Consider the following 15,795-nt stretch of genomic DNA (forward strand, 5'->3'; position numbering starts at 1 on the left):
CTTGCCTCTCTGAAATGATGATTCAGATATTTAAAACTTCTCAAGTTTATTTTCTCTTTAGAAATAAAAAGGATCTGGGTTTCTTTTTCAGCTAAATCACAGGACAGTACTGCAAAGTGGCAACTAAATTACAGGCAAGACAACAGCCCTGTAACCTCACTGGCTGTTTTCACTTTTGTACAATTGATGATAGCTCAGAGGAACTGAAATGTTAATTCAGATTGTATGGGATTTTTTTTCCCCTGGCAGATCCTGTAATTTAAGATACCCATTTGAACTAAAATTATGTTGTTTTAAACATAAATTGCATGATACATCCAGTTTTTTCCTATGCACTACTGCTCCATCGTCGAGCTGGCTGCACGAAAGACTTGTGTCTCTGCACCCACATGGAAATTGTAGTCCTTCACATGGCAAACTCTGTGCACTGGCTCTTGTTGCTCACTTGGTTTGTGCTTTCATCTCAAATTCTTATTTGTGTATTTTATGGCTTCGGAGAGGGACACAGCTGGTCTTTAAAGTTTATTTTGTGATTGTTACTTTGCCCAACGTTGTCAAGTGAAGTCCGCTCTCTAGCCGTTACGTGTAAAGAAGAAACGGAGCTCGTTGCATTTAGTGAGACGTTTAGCAGCAATGCAGTTTCTTGGTGAAACATGACTGGCGTCTAGATACTAGAGAGAGGCAGAAAAACCTGTCGTAAGAAAAGGAGATCATCTTACTTGCCTTTTCACAAATGGACTGACAGTCTTGTGAACTGTCAGCTGAATTGCATTAACATGTTGAGAATACGCTGGACTAAGCACTGAAGGTTAATGCCTGGTTGTTAAGGATAGCTCATGCTACTAGTTGAGCAGTGTTTTGCACAACACAGCATTGCACTTGCTAGTCTTCCTCTGTTACAAACATAGGCCACCAAAAAGGACCACCAGAAACTGCATCTCCAACTGTTCCCTGCAATTCTGCCTTGGCTGTATTTTAAAGCTCACGATTACATGCTTTACATGATTACATGTAAAGAGATGCACTCTTTACAGGTCAGGTCTCTTGTTTGCCTGGCCTCAGCAGTTTCAGAAAGAGCTTTTCAGAGAAAGGCGACTTAAGGAACCAGGAGCTGCAGTCAGGGAGGAGAAAAATACTTTTTTTTCATCTTCTGAAATGCTAATTTTGTGTTTTCTGTTCCCAGTAGCTATCTTACCCTCTTCTTCCTCCACGCAAGGAAAAAAAAAAAAAGGGTGAGGTGGTCCTGTGTGTACCTGCTGAAAGGTAGCAACAGTTCTAGCAATGTGTCTTCAGTATGGCAGAAGCAGGGCATGCTGGCTCATGTTTCCCAGTTATTATTATTTCTGAATACACTTGGCATACATTAGCGATGACACTTTGTTATCCTGCAAGCATTGCCTCAATTTTTCTATAACTTACCTAAAAAGGATGTCAACGTTGATGGTAAGCCTGCATGCTTGCTAAAAGGTAGTCTGAGACCAACCTTTTATTTCACTCGGAAGATGTGGAAAGCTTAGGGCTTTGTTCTGTATGGGTTTCAGTAAAATTCCCAAGAGGGAGGGCATTTGGTAGAGAACTTATCCAAAACATTAAAAAAACAGTACTCAGGTTTTTTTTTGCAAGTTGTCCAAGGTGAGACAATGTAGAGGCCTGTTTTCTCAGGGAGTGGGTGCTCGCCAAGTTTGAAGGCATCCAAAGTTAGTGGTCACTTATTAGAAGTGCTGGCCCTTGTGTCTGAATGTGAAATGCCACTCTCGCTAGCAAGCTCTTGAGGTGGGATCAGCATGAAATTGAAGCACCGGTTTTTCAGCTGGTGATCCTTGCACAGACCCACCTCTTTCAGTGGTTTTGGCTCTACTGGACATAAGCACCCATAAACAAAATGTTGTTCCAGATGAATGCTTTCCCTGAAGGAACACATTTGTACATTTTTTTTTCATGTAGGGATACTTCTGTGTCAATTGGCAGGGTTAGTGCTATTCGGTGCAGACGGTTATAAACCTTGCAGTATCATTCTACATCTACAAATGGCTATGGATGCTTTCTCTGACATTTACAACAGTTTGTAAGGTATTTTAAGAGGGCCTATAATAAGATGTGGAGTTTTGAATTGAAAAAAAAAAAAGATTCTCTTCCCTACTGAAATAGTCTGGAGACTTGAGAAATGCTTGAAAAACACTTGAGTCTACTGCTGCTCAGACTCCCCATTAAAGCACGTTTCTCATTTCAGATTAGTTTCGTTTATGAGTGGTACGTGTAGATTTTCCAAGTGGCTTGCGAATGATTGCTTTACTATAGTAATATCTTTGTTAAACGCTTTATAGGGGATACAAAGAATTCTATGTCGTATTGACTAGCTTGATGTATTTTTTAGGTTTTGTCTTCCAAATGGTACTGAACTGAACTAGTTTATCCATTATGCCCCAAACCGGCATTCTGTTCTTTGTTGTTGCAAACCTCAAATGCAGATATGTTTTTGTGCATGGGTTCGTTGGTTTTTTTTTAGGAATGCAGTAGAGAAGTATGAAAAGCTTCAGTTGCTTTGCAGTGTAAACATACAGGACTGCTAAATGTCCACTATAAAAAAAGATTATTGTGAAGTTATCTGGAAGGAAGGTTTGTTAGTTGGAAAACAAAATTCTTCCTGACATATTTATACAGTAGCACCCTCCATTCCAAAAATGCCCAACAAACAAGACTAATATAGGTACAGTACATAGAGAACAAAGTATTCTCAAGCCACTGCAATTTGTGAGTGTCTGCCTGCTGTCATAGAATCATAGAATGGTGTGGGCTGGAAGGGACCATCAAGATCATGTAGTTCCAACCCCCCTGCCATGGGCAGGGACACCTCCCACTAGACCAGGCTGCTCAAAGCCCCATCCAGCCTGGCCTTAAAAGCTGTCAGGGATGGGGCTTCCACCACCTGTCTGGGCAACCTGTTCCAGTGTCTCACCATGCTTGTGGTGAAGAACTTCTTCCTAACGTCCAGTCTGAATCATCCCATCTCTAGTTTTAATCCATTCCCTCTAGTCCTACCATTACCTGACATCCTAAAAAGTCCCTCACCAGCTTTCTTGCAGGCCCCCTTAAGATACTGGTAGGCCACTATAAGGTCTCCTCCGAGCCTTCTTTTCTCCAGACTGAACAACCCCAGCTCTCTCAGTCTGTCCCCATAGGAGAGGTGTTCCAGCCCTCTGATCATCCTCGTGGCCCTTCTCTGGACACCTTCCAGCATGTCCATATCTCTCTTGTAGTAGGGGCTCCAGAATTGGACACAGTACTCCAAGTGGGGTCTCATGAGAGTGAAGTAGAGGGGGAGAGTCACCTCCCTCGACCTGCTGGCCACGCTTCTCCTGATGCAGCCCAGGATACGATTGGCTTTCTGGGCTGCTAGTGCACACTGACGGCTCGTGTTGAGCCTCTCATACACCAGCACCCCCAAGTCCTTTTCTTCAGGGCTGCTCCCTGTGAAATTTTGAATAGCCACAAACTTGTTTCTTTTAAGCCATCTGACATTGATAGTCAAAAGCAGTGATTAATTTTGAAAATTTAGTTCTTGAAAGTGAAGAAAGCACATCACCAGCGCTTCCGGTCCTTAGTATATGTATTTATAGCTTTCTGTGGGTGCAGCTCCAGAGAAGATTGGAGACGGGGGAGTGAGGAGAAAACATGTGGAACAGATTTAGTGTTTGTGGGAGTCTGTACTAATCTGTCCAGAAGCTGGGAAATCCCCAGGGACTCTGAAGAGTTTCTGCAGCAGGGCTCCCTACTGGGCTGGTTTTGTCAGTGCTGGGATGCAGGGTATGATCAATATGGGAGAAAGGGGCAGCAGACATTTATTACCATAATGGAATATTTTATAGCTAAGTTGGGAATGTTAATTTAGTAATAGTCTTGTGAAATACAAAGTGCATTACAACTTTGATAACACTGCAGGTACAAGAAACACAGATGTCACTAAAGCTTACAGGCAGTTTCCACATATTTTCCTCCTCTTCTGCGTGAGCAGTGGAGTGATGCAGAAAGTGTAAGACAAGTACCTGATGGGACTGTTTGGATTGGCAAGACTGACAGTCCATTGGTAGCTGAATATTATTTTACAGTAGATAAATTATTCCATTATTCAATAGTGATTTTCTGATAAATTTGTTCTCTCATGTTTTGTAAACCACTGGCTTGTTTCTTCATCATCTGTTCTTGTTTAGAACTTTGTCAGCTTATTTGGTGTATTTCTGAATACCCACATTTCTCTGGCATGTATTCAGTGCCTAAAAATATTTTGATTTTTTTTAATGCAGTTTAAAACAATAATCCAAGGGCATTTTTGTTTGTGCTCTGTTTAACTGGGACGTGAGTTTGATTGTTCCTTCTGGTTTTGTTCATCTTGGCTGGTTGCTTTTCCCACACTTTCCTTATTACGCTGCCACTGGCCTCCCACTAGTTCAGAAGATTTCCCTTACATGTTGTTGATAATGGCTTTGGGCTGCAGGGTCAGCATCATGCGGTGACCTTTTTGGGGATGGTGCAGTTGCCTTAGCGGGCATACGCAGGGCAGGGGATGATCCCAGGTTAGCCCCTACAAACCAGCCTTTGGTCCTGAGTTTTCTGTATTCAAGGTGAAGAGAAGGGAGCCGTATCTCGCCACAACCTCCTTCTCTTAAGACTCTCAGTTGCCAGGAGGCACTTTAATCCAGATCTGAATGTACTCTTTAGCTTTTTCTAAAAATGTGTTTATGCTTTCCCCTTGACTGCTTGAATCAGAGAGACATCCAGGTGCCATGGAGCAGGTTGTACATCTGGATCAGTAGTTGACAAGGAGGGTGGGTACCATTATGTATCGGTATATCCCAATGTACTAGTTGGTATTTTCAGCCTTTACAGAGCCAAACCTTGTAATTTCACTACTGAAGCAGTAGAGATTCCTGTTCTTTAAAAGTTTTTACTGCATTTACATGGCAGTGGTGTAGTGGAGAACTCTGAGAACTCTCAAGAGACAAGGGTAAAGTGCGGTAGAAGACGGCTGCTCATACTTACAAAAAATGTCTTGTGATTTGCTTTAAGACATTTAAAAAAAATCCTAGCAGCTCTGCAACACAGAAAGCAAGGGATGACTGTTAAGGGGATGTCTCCTTAGGTGGAAACAAGGCAGTCTGAATCTGTTCATGCCGTGCTAGTCTCTTGCCATGGATAAAGACGATGAGGCAGGTATGAGTGCCTCTGCTCTAGACTGACCAGTTGACTGGCAGTATCTGTCATGTAAGGCTGTCAAAGCATGTGCATAAATAACAAATGCTATAGAAAATGATCTAAAACACTGATTTTTACTTTAGTACTGTATCTCCAAGGAGGCCAAGAATTGATTTCAGGAGACATATATACATATATATATATGTACATTTTTTTTAATAGCCGAAAAGGAAATATTGACTGAGAAGGAAATAGAAGGGCAGGTCAATATTTTTCTTGAGCAGTAATAAACTTCATGCACATGAAACCAGATGCCAGCACACACACTGTTGAATCGCTTTATCTGAATTATTTGGAATCTCTCGCCTGTGGCTAAGGCTTTCACTAGTAGTGCTTTTCCCTTTTAAATTAAAATTCACCAAATAGGAAAAGAGACAGAGAGGAGGGCAAAGTAGGTGACTATTCACCTTGGAGGAGGTGGCAGGTTCCCACAGCCTCAGCTGCAATTGGCAGCCTGGCATGCTCTTGCAGACCTATTAGTTGTATCACGCAGTTAATAAGAGCTAGTCCAGTTCTCAGGAAAGTAATTTCCATTGTCTTTACTGGGAGCTGGGTGGGGATGTCTGTCTTGAGGTAGAAAAGTTGTTTATCATCGCAGGATATTGTGGCTACCATGATAACAGAACAGCAGCACAATTTGACAGGCACTCCCTAAAAGCCGTGTGAAATCGCTGATACAGAAGTTTAATGGGCAGTTTGCCTCTCCTGATGTTCACAAGCTTCTGGGCCTGTGCAGGCTTTTATTTCTGTGTTAGCGAAATGTTCATCAAAATTAATGCTGAAAAAAATTAGTTCTGAATATCCAGCAGTTTCAAAACAGTTTTCATAATGCATTCCAATGCATTGAGCTGTGAACTGGGATTAATTATATGATGACAGTTAAGTGGTTGAAGGAATGTGGGGCAAAATTCTGCGTTGAAGCTCCAAGAAGACCGCAGCAAGCTCTTGCCCCAGGCTGAGGAGGAGGAAGAGGAGGAGGAGGTGGAGGCAGGGTCTGGGGACTAGAGGCCGCTGTGGTCTCCCCATCTCCAAGTTTTTACACTTCAGCTGAGAACTAGAGTTGAGATATGGTTGTTGCCTATGGTGCCATCTGGCTAAGCAAAGTGTTTATGGTGCTCCAAGGTAAACCTCTCAGTTGGTGGGTGCCTCCCGTGTCTGGTCGGGAACAATATACATGAAATACTGTACTGCAGAGCTTACTGGGATCTCCTTGAAAAGCAGCTTTGTGGGTATAGTGCTTGCACCAGAGGAAGCCACTTCAAGGTAGCACTGAGAATTTTAGAGCCTCTTTAGGCTATTTTAACACTTACCTAATGTAAGTAGAAAGGAACTAGCAGGAGGATCTTATCTTGCATGTATAAAATGAGCGCTGGGAATGTGCTTTGGCAGATTGCCCGCTGATGTGTCAGAGATGTTTTGTACTTGTCCACTAAACCACTGGAGGACTCCAGCAGTTTGCGAAGTCCTGTGCATTGCCCTCTGTGTTCCTGTGATGCTGTTCCTCTGGTGTATGGGGTGGGGGAGGCTGGCAGGAGACGAGTGATCTCCTTTATCTCCGTGATCAGGAGGGGTGGCGAATCTGTACGTGTCAATACAAAAGCAAATCTTCCACTGCCTGCGTGTCAATTAACCAGTTTTGTGGAAGGAAAACTCCAGGAGCGGCAAGATCTGCAGGGTGGGTTTTTTTCCACAGCACAGGAAAGAAAAATGTAAGAGATGGTTCCTCTTTCACTGCTGCTTGAAGTAGGGCTTTGCATGAGAAGAGGTTTTGCTTGAAACAAACAAGTTGTTTCTCTGTATTGTTCAAAGTGGAACTTGAAAAGGAATTGTGTTATCCACTTAATGCTACTTTGATGTAAAAGGAAAGCGTGTATTGAATGTGATTGAACTTGAAAGGTTGCGATTTGTAAAGTAATTACGGTTGGGTTTTGCTTGTTTTAAACAGATCAGCTGTTACGAACAGCGAGTCAGCACTCTGACAGCAGTGGCTTTGCTGAGGACTCCTCCACAGATTGCTCTCCATTTAATCAGCTTCAGGTAAGGTCCTTATACTGCAGTTGAAATATTACCAGTAGTGGTGGGAGCACGGGGGCCTGGGGAGGGCAGGAGGGATGTTGATGTTGATCCCACTGCTATCGTGACTGTCAATCTAAATCCTATAGAACTTCTCATTTTCAGAGCTGGACCTGCTGAGTCCCTTACAGAACTGTGTTAAAATATGAAAGGCTTTCTGGTAGGAAAATCTGGGCGTATGTGGGCCTGGAATAATCTCTAAATTCAGTATGTCCTGTTTGCTGTTTCTAGTGTATCTTTTCTCACTGACTGAGGCTCCAGATTCATAGTCCATTCCTCTCATGACTGCAGTGGGTAGAGGTTAAGGTTATGAAAGATTATAGCTTTTCTGCTGATCGTTTCATTTCTTATATCATTTTTGCCTTCCCACTCTTTCTTTTTTTTTTTTTTTGCATACTTTTCTGTATTTTTAGTTAGCAGCTGACAGAAAGTGAAAACAATTTCATACTAACTTTACTGTGAAGGTATACTAATGTTTAGTCAATCTTGAGCTCCTACAGTCTTTCTTGTTCCAGTTCCTTTGATCTCGGTCCCAGAACTTGCCGTGATATTGACCAGAGACTGCATGTCTCAGGGGAGGCTTTTGTTCCAGCATGGTGGTTAGGTGTCTGCCCGTTACATGCATTTGCACAGCGCTATCCTGATATTTAGGAGAGGTCTTCTTTTGCCTCTCCTAAAACATTCACACAGTAATAGCCATGATTTGGTTGGCCTGTCAATCAGCCAGAGAAAAGTCTTGAGTTGGATCCTGGCTTCAAGGCCATCAGTTAGCTGTCTGGGACCTAAACCACAGTCCAGAGGAATACAAAGATGTCATTCTGGGTATCATTTCTTGCAGCTGCTGAACTTTTTTTTATGCTACTGTATGTTTCTTTTTCCTTGTGGCACACCAAACATTTTAAAAGCTCTTTGGCACTTACTAGGAAGAGATTCCCACCCTCCCCATCCATCAGTGTTGCTTTTCCATTTTGGTACTGGTACTCTGTGCTTTTCAGTTTAGTAGTTTTTCAGCTGAGTACCAAAATGGAAGCCAAGACAGTGCTAGTCTTTGTGTGTCCCTTAAACATCAGCTTACGCTTTCCAAGAGCAAGAGAGTGAACAAAGCGAACCATGAGCCCGAGTCTCTGTAATGAGCATAATAGTCTGAGATACTGGTTCTGCTCTCTACTAAGTTGGGACTACACTGAAGTTGACAGGCATGTTAGGAGTTTCAGGTTAGAGTTGCTCACTCGTGATCTTTATATTAGTTACAACATGATTAAGAGTACATTAAAAGCATGTTGCAACTAAGTGCCTCCTCATTGGAAGACTGGTGGAGTTTATTTTTGTTGGCTGTGAAGGGATGAGATTTTTCTGCTTTCTATTATGCTGTTTCGAAAAGATGTATTGAGACTGCACGAGATTTGTGCCATGGAGTCGCTAGGCTCTCTTCTGCCACCTTCACTGCTTTATTCAGATCAAGTGCTGAGCTGAATTCAGAAAATAGGGGTGAATGATGGGACTAGTGGAAATGAGAACTTGGCAACTAGTGAAGAGAACCTGTGGAAAGATGAAGGGGTGTATATTGTTTGTTAAAAGTATGGTAAGTTAGTGCCATCTACTGTTAAATAATTGACTCTAGCAGCCATAGCATTCCTCTGAAACTCAGGAGAAAAATCAAAAACCAGAACTGTATTGCCTTTCATCCTTGACATCCAAAATAAAGAGTTCTAAGGGAGATTTTGGCATTAAGATGGGATATTCTGCAGGAAAGTTTCACATTACCGAAGAAGTGAGAAGAATTCTCCATCCAAGTTCTTGAAGTTTTGCTTGCCTGACTTGTGAGCGAACAATGTGATGGAAGATTAGAGACACAGATTTGCACATGTGTAGCGCACCTAATTTCACCTAGACATGACAGTCTTTTTTTTTTTTAATACCTTTGACTTGAACAGTATCTGAACCTGTACAGTCTTTCATACTAATTTGTGACTGTGATAGTCACAATGCAGTGTTAAGCACATACTTATGAAGTTGACCTTCATGACTGAAATTTTCTTCTAGGTGGTTGGAGAACAAACAAGTGGTCTGTGTGGTGGGTGGGGAACTGGCTGACAGGATGCACCCAGAGGGTGACAGTAAATAGCTCTTTTTCAAACTGTCAATGTGTCACGAGTGGGGTCCTCCAGGGATTGATATTGGGCCCAATGCTGTTTAATATCTTCATAAGTGATCTGGATGATGGGATCAAGTGTATGAAGTTTGGTGGGATCAACTGATGAAGTTTGCTGATGACACCAAACTGAGAGGGTAACTGGACACGTCAGAAGAGAGAGGCACCCTGCAGGAAGACCTGGAGAGGCTGGAAGAGTGGGATAACAAGAACCTTATGAAGTTCAACAAGGGCAAGTGTAAGGTGCAACACAGGCTGGGATCTACCTGGCTGGGGAGCAGCTCTGTGGAAAGGGACCTGGGCATCCTGGTGGACTGCTCAATGTTAGTGAACAGTGTGATACAGCAGCAAAGAAAGCCAACAGGATGCTGGGTTGCATCAACAAGGGCATCACCAGCAGAGATAAAGAAGTCATTATCCCACTCCACTCAGCGCTTGTCAGGTCACATCTGGAATACCGTGTTCAGTTTTGGTCCTTGCAATACAAAAAGATGTGGACAGGCTGGAGAGGTCCAGAGAAGAGTCACAAAGATTGTCAAAAGACTGTGAAGCCTGCCATATGAGGAAAGGCTGAGAGAATTGTGTTTGCTCAGCCTTGAGAAAAGAAGGCTTAGGGGAGACCTTATCATGGTGTTCCAGTATTTAAAGGGTGGCTACAAAGAAGATGGAGACTCCCTTTTTACAAGGAGTTACGTGGAAAAGACATGGGGTAATGGGTACAAGTTACTGCTGGGGAGATTCCGATTGGACACAAAAGCAAAATTTTTCACAATGAGAAAAAGCTGCCATTGGAATAATCTCCCCAGGGAAGTGGTGGATTCCCCAACATTGAACACTTTTAAGATTCAGCTGGACAGGGTGCTGGGCCATCTTATCTAGACCGTGCTTTTGCCAAGAAAGGTTGGACCAGATGATCCTTGAGATCTCTTCCAACCTGGTATTCTGTGATTCTATGAACTAATGCCTGATGTACACCGTAAGTAATCTCTCTAGAAGAAACCCATAGTATCCTAATGGCAGGGAGAACTGCAGAAATTAAAGATGGGAAAAGCTTTTCTGAATTTCTAGTTCATGCGTCAACTATGGTAAACTTCCAAGACTGTACTTTATAACACATATTCTTATGAAAATGTCCTGTCCACTTGTAAATATACAGCTGAAGGAATATGCTTTGTGATCCATAGATCTCTTTTTTTTTTTTCCTTTCTCATAGGTGCTTTTCCTGCCACTTGTTACCTATCAAATTAGCATCTTCCGCATGCACGTGTTCTGTTTTAAGCTGTGATTTAGAATGAAAAGGGGAAGAAGTATTAAGAGAAAAAAAGGGAGGATGGGGCTAATAGTACTGGATGCAATCTTCAGTAGAGATTAGCAGTCTAATCTGAGTTTCCCAGTATCAGACAATTCTGTGACTTAAAACAGGCTGAGTGTATAGGCAGACTGTCTTCCCATTCTTAATGTTGTCCTGTGACACTAGTTTCACTGCAGTCTCCAGTTCTCCTCACTTCTGTTAATGCATTCCCTAATACCACCCTTCATCTCAGTGCTGACTGTGAACCTTTATCCATGGGAGATGCCATGTACTTTCATGCTGCTGTCCCTTGCCATTGCTACCTCAAATACTAGCATTTTACTCTTTTTACACTGCTGACACTTCTATTCTTCTGGCAATGAAGAGTTTATTGTAAAGTCACAGAAATGTGTGAATGCTTTGCTCTTATTTTTTTAAACCATCTCCTTTTGGTGCCATACTTCAGTGTGCTTCTCACCTCTCTGATACTTAGGTTTCTTTGTTCTCCTTCACTGTTTTTCTTGCACACTAACTGCATTTTGTATTATTCATTCTGCTCCGTACCACAATGCCCAATGAATAAGGACTTGGACTCAGCCTGAACCCTGAGAAGGCGGTAGTTGGCAGTAGCTGAGTCTCCAGTATGTTCACCCCTTTGCTGGCTCGTGTCTTTCCTAGGTTCAGGAGTCTTTGCAGGGCATGGGGAGCAGTGCTGACAGCTGCGACAGTGAGACAACCGTGACGTCGCATAGTGAGGAACAGAAGACACCAATAGCCATGGAACTGCCCTGTTTCGATAAGTTTGAGGAGGAGGAAGAAGATGATGATGATGATGATGATGAAGAGGACATTATTTCTCAAGTAGAGAGACAAAAGGTAGGAGCACCTTCTGAGAACAGGAGAAGTGAAGACAGAAAACTTATTGGCTATGAAACTGAAAAAAATCAAGGAGGAGAAAGCAAGTCATCTCATATATCAGAGACAGTCCAAGGAGAGGTCAGCTCTAAGGAGGAAGACACCTCCAGTGAGCGAAAACAATTGGACCTGCTGGAGGAAGGCAGTGTGTTTGAGTTTCCTCAGTACCACACGCACCATATCCTCAAGTCGATGGAGTCTGTGGAAGGTGGCGGCTCCTCCCCATCGTCCGTGGATAGGGTTCACGTCGCCTTGCAAAGAGCCGAGATGAGGATTGTCAGCACATCTGATTCCAGGGCTGGACGCACTCTGCTTAAGTCAAAAGATCTCCTGAGGAAGCAGAGGCTCTGGTTTGCTGAATCAGGCTATCCTCTGAGGCGATCTCAGTCTCTCCCAACTCCATTGCTGAATCCAGTGAAAGTGGTGTCCTCTGTGAATGTCCAGTTAACTCCAGGAAAGGAGACTCTGTGCAGTCCTCCTTCTTTCACCTACAAGTACACACGTGTGGAGGAAGGCGAGAAACCAACGTCTGAGAATGACAAAAGTGAGGGTCAGCTGAGTGCAGCCACCAGCCAGCCAGTGTGCAAATCCACGTTGTTCATTGCGCCTTTGTCCTCCAAAAAAGAAGTGCCCCAGACTGGGCCCAACAGACTGTCCGAGGAGCCCAGTCCCACCAGGGTACAGAGCTGCTTGCTGCACACGCCAGCGCACATGTCCCAGTCGACGTGCTCCCTCCACTCCCTCCCCGCCGAGTGGCAGGACAGACCGTTCTGCGAGCACATGAGGACACTGAGCACCCACAGCGTCCCAAGCACCTCTGGCTCTTCCTTCAGCGCCTTGCTTTCCCCGTTCAGCTGTCCCTTCTCTTCAAGGCATGCTGGATTTCCTCATCGACCTCATGCCATCAACCCGCCCTCTACCGTGGAGATGCAGCTGCGCAGGGTCCTACATGACATCAGAAACTCTCTGCAGAACCTCTCACAGGTAAGAGGAAGCCAAATTTTTACCTTGGGCAAAAGGTGCTTCTTATTTTATCCTTAAAAAACCAAAATGTTAATCTGAATATTGCTTTGCATAGTGCAGCAGATCAGGAAAATACGACCTTTCGTGCAAGTCTGATTTGCTACTGTTTTAGCAGCTTCTGTTTAAAGTGGCAAATAATCATCACTCCAGTGCTCCACTATTTTTGCATTTAAAGTTTTCTTTTTGTAGTTGACCCAGATTGATATTCTTTTTAATTATTTTTTTTTTTACTTTTATGGATGTTCTTGTGTGGGACGAACAGTGTATTTTGTCAGCTATTATTTTAAGGTGATAGAGTTAGATTGGAAAATAAATATTGGCAGTCCTTTAACCTCTCTCTTGTCTGTGACATACTTCCCATCCAACTGATAGAAATTTATTTTTTTCATTGCAAGTCCTATGGCTTCACTAATGGTGTCAGTGGTGTCTGTTCCGTGTACATTCCTGTTCTCTTTCATGCCAGTCTTTTGCATCTTCGGCTCTGGAGCTAGTCAGCATGATCCTGAAGTCCATCCGTGTTTTATTAAGAACCAGTTTTGTCGCAGCGTGTGAAATTTTGTCCACCTCATCACTCAGAGAAGAAATGCTTTAAAATGCAAGCACACTTTTTTTACCAGTTTGTGCCATGCCTTCTGCTCTTTCCCTCCTGATTGCCAGCTGTCCCTCCCCTTCCATGCTCCTGTTCTCTTAGGTGGTGATCCAATTTAGGAGCCTGCAAGCTGCTGCAGGAGCCTATGTGGGCAGAGCAGACTCTGCTCGTTTATATACGAATACATGAACACTATTCAGTTGTAGAGCTTCAACAATTTCTGTGAGTTTCACCCAAGAACAAACGAACATGCCCCTGCCTGCACCTTATTGCAGTTGGTAGGCTGTAGTGGGTTTTTTTACACCCCTGTTGTTTTGTTTTATTTTGTCCTTTGTCAAAAGTTAAAAGCTAGTCCATCCTGGCTTACATCAGCTGGCCTTGACAGCTCTGCAGTGGAAAGCTGAGATTAACTGTGTTTTAAGTCAGCCATTGCTCAAGGTAGTGGATGGTGTGCCTGGGAGTAAGCATTGGCAGAATTTAACCTGCTTTGTAAAATTTCCTCTTGGGAGCGAATTGCAGCCTTGATACGGGTAAGGATACAGTGCGCTTACAGCACTTTAATCACTTTCACCGTGCTAACTAAACCTGCTGAAGAAGCCTCTGTATTACGTCCAGAACTCATGCTTAAGCTGGTTCAGTTAAATAAACAAAATTAGTAACGGAGGGGATAATAATATCTCCTAGTCCACTTGTTCTGCTTCCAGTGTAATTAGTCTAGAGTAGTTCCATTTTGGGGGCTTGCTCCTTCTCATTACAGAGGTTTGTATGAAATTGTCTTGCTTACAATACACAGTTCCCTGGTGCTGCTTTTTCCTACAGCCAAGATCAAGTTGGGCGTGCAGCATACTCAGCTGCTAACGAAAAAGTTGAGATGAATGAAGAGTAGATAAATTCCTGGTAGAACAGGGAACAGAGAAAACTGGGAGAGGAAAGAAAATATCCCCTCGATGTGATCATGGTTGAGCAAAACTCTAGATGAATGGACATGCTTCAGATTTTCCATGGCTTGTCAGTAGTCCTTTGAATTCTTTCAAAAGTATATTGGACAAGCTGTTTTTTCATGTTTGAAGAGGTGAATGTTTTTGTTTTTTCTACTGTTCTTTGTTGTGCCATGTCTCTACATGTAACAGCCCCTGAATTTTATCTGGTTGCGCCGTGTGTTGATGCAACATGCAAATAGAAATTCTTTAGCAGTTTTGTTTTCATGAGAGGTCATTAGCACATGGGGGTCTTTGGATGTAGTGAGATTAAAAAACAAAATGAATAAAAAAAACAAAACTAAGAACTAAAACTGCGCAACAAATGTGACTGTAATCACATTTTGAAAATGGCATGCTTTAATTTGCTTGGTTCTCTTTTCCGAGTTGTTGTTCTTATCATTAGCTAAGACAATTGAGACTACTGAGTTTTCAGTCATAGCATGCTCGCTGCAGAAAAACTTAGCTTTTATTCCTGCTGACTGTGTCAGACAGGATTAATGTGTTTTTTCACCTGCAGCACATTTGCATTACAGGGCTTTGGTGCACATATTTCAGTTAAGACCTGGCACTGCCGCTTTTTAAGGTTTCCTTTTCCTCGTACAATAGTTACATAGATAGCAGAAATGGCAACGCCAGCAAGGTTGTGTTTTAACAGCGGCTGCTGTTGGAGTATCTGCGCGTTGGGGAAGAGGAGTTCATGAAGGGGATTGCTGACATTCCCATTTCAAATTGCTTCTTTTTTCCCCAGTACCCGGTGATGAGGGGTCAGGATCTTTCAGCGGCCACCAGTTACACTACTCAGAGATCATCCATTCTACCTCTCTATGAAGTAAGTGACACGGTGGTACTTTGTCAAAATGAAAGACAAAGAAACAGCCTAAATGTGCCACAGATTGTGCTAACTTTGGGCAGTTCCCTATCTTTGCTCTCAAGAGATAACAGATGACTCCATCGTGCTAATAATGTTAGAATGGATTTAATCTAAATACATAGAAATCCTTCCATGAGTTTGCTTGTATGATATATATAAAAATGTTGTTTTCTTGAATTATTCTGAGTTCGTATCATGCAGCCTCTCTAGTATACTGAAGTTGCTGAGGTTCTGCTTGACTCAAAGGGCACATCTGGGCAAATGTGATTGTAGGATCCAGACTTACTTTAAGTAATTTTTTCCATATAACACACTATTTATTTTTTTTTTCCCTCCAGAATACTTTCCAGGAGCTACAAGTGGTAAGGCGAAATCTAAACTTATTCAGAACACAAATGATGGATTTGGAATTGACTATGTTACGTCAACAGACAACAGTTTATCAGCACATGACAGAAGAGGAAAGGTAAAATGATCTTTTTTAAAAACAAGAGAAAATACTCTGGCACTTCAGGAAATGTTTCGCTGTCCCTGAAATCAGAGCAAAAAATCTATTAGTTTCAATTTGAAGAGGGTTTGAGCTGATTTTTTTGCCAAGAACTTGTTTACTCTCTTCTTTACACTTCTTCATTCTAGAGTTTTTTCCTCTTT

The 15,795-nt window shown here is 42.7% G+C and overlaps 1 protein-coding gene across 9 annotated transcripts in view; it reads left to right on the top strand.

Annotated features, from left to right (window-relative positions):
• Nucleotides 1-15,795, top strand: part of ITPRID2 (ITPR interacting domain containing 2) — a 44,998-nt gene that overhangs the window by 17,978 nt on the left and 11,225 nt on the right. For all 9 annotated transcript variants that reach the window (XR_008467705.1, XR_008467706.1, XR_008467707.1 and 6 more), the window contains 4 exons: nt 7,196-7,287; nt 11,445-12,665; nt 15,022-15,102; nt 15,483-15,610. Coding sequence is in view for 6 of the 9 variants with exons in the window: in XM_054208941.1 (XP_054064916.1) it covers nt 7,196-7,287; nt 11,445-12,665; nt 15,022-15,102; nt 15,483-15,610 (1,522 nt within the window). In the remaining 3 variants the exon portion in view is untranslated. The remainder of the gene's footprint in view (nt 1-7,195; nt 7,288-11,444; nt 12,666-15,021; nt 15,103-15,482; nt 15,611-15,795) is intronic.

The sequence above is a fragment of the Rissa tridactyla genome, chromosome 7, assembly GCF_028500815.1.
Source record: "Rissa tridactyla isolate bRisTri1 chromosome 7, bRisTri1.patW.cur.20221130, whole genome shotgun sequence".
Classification (NCBI taxonomy): Eukaryota; Metazoa; Chordata; class Aves; order Charadriiformes; family Laridae; genus Rissa; species Rissa tridactyla.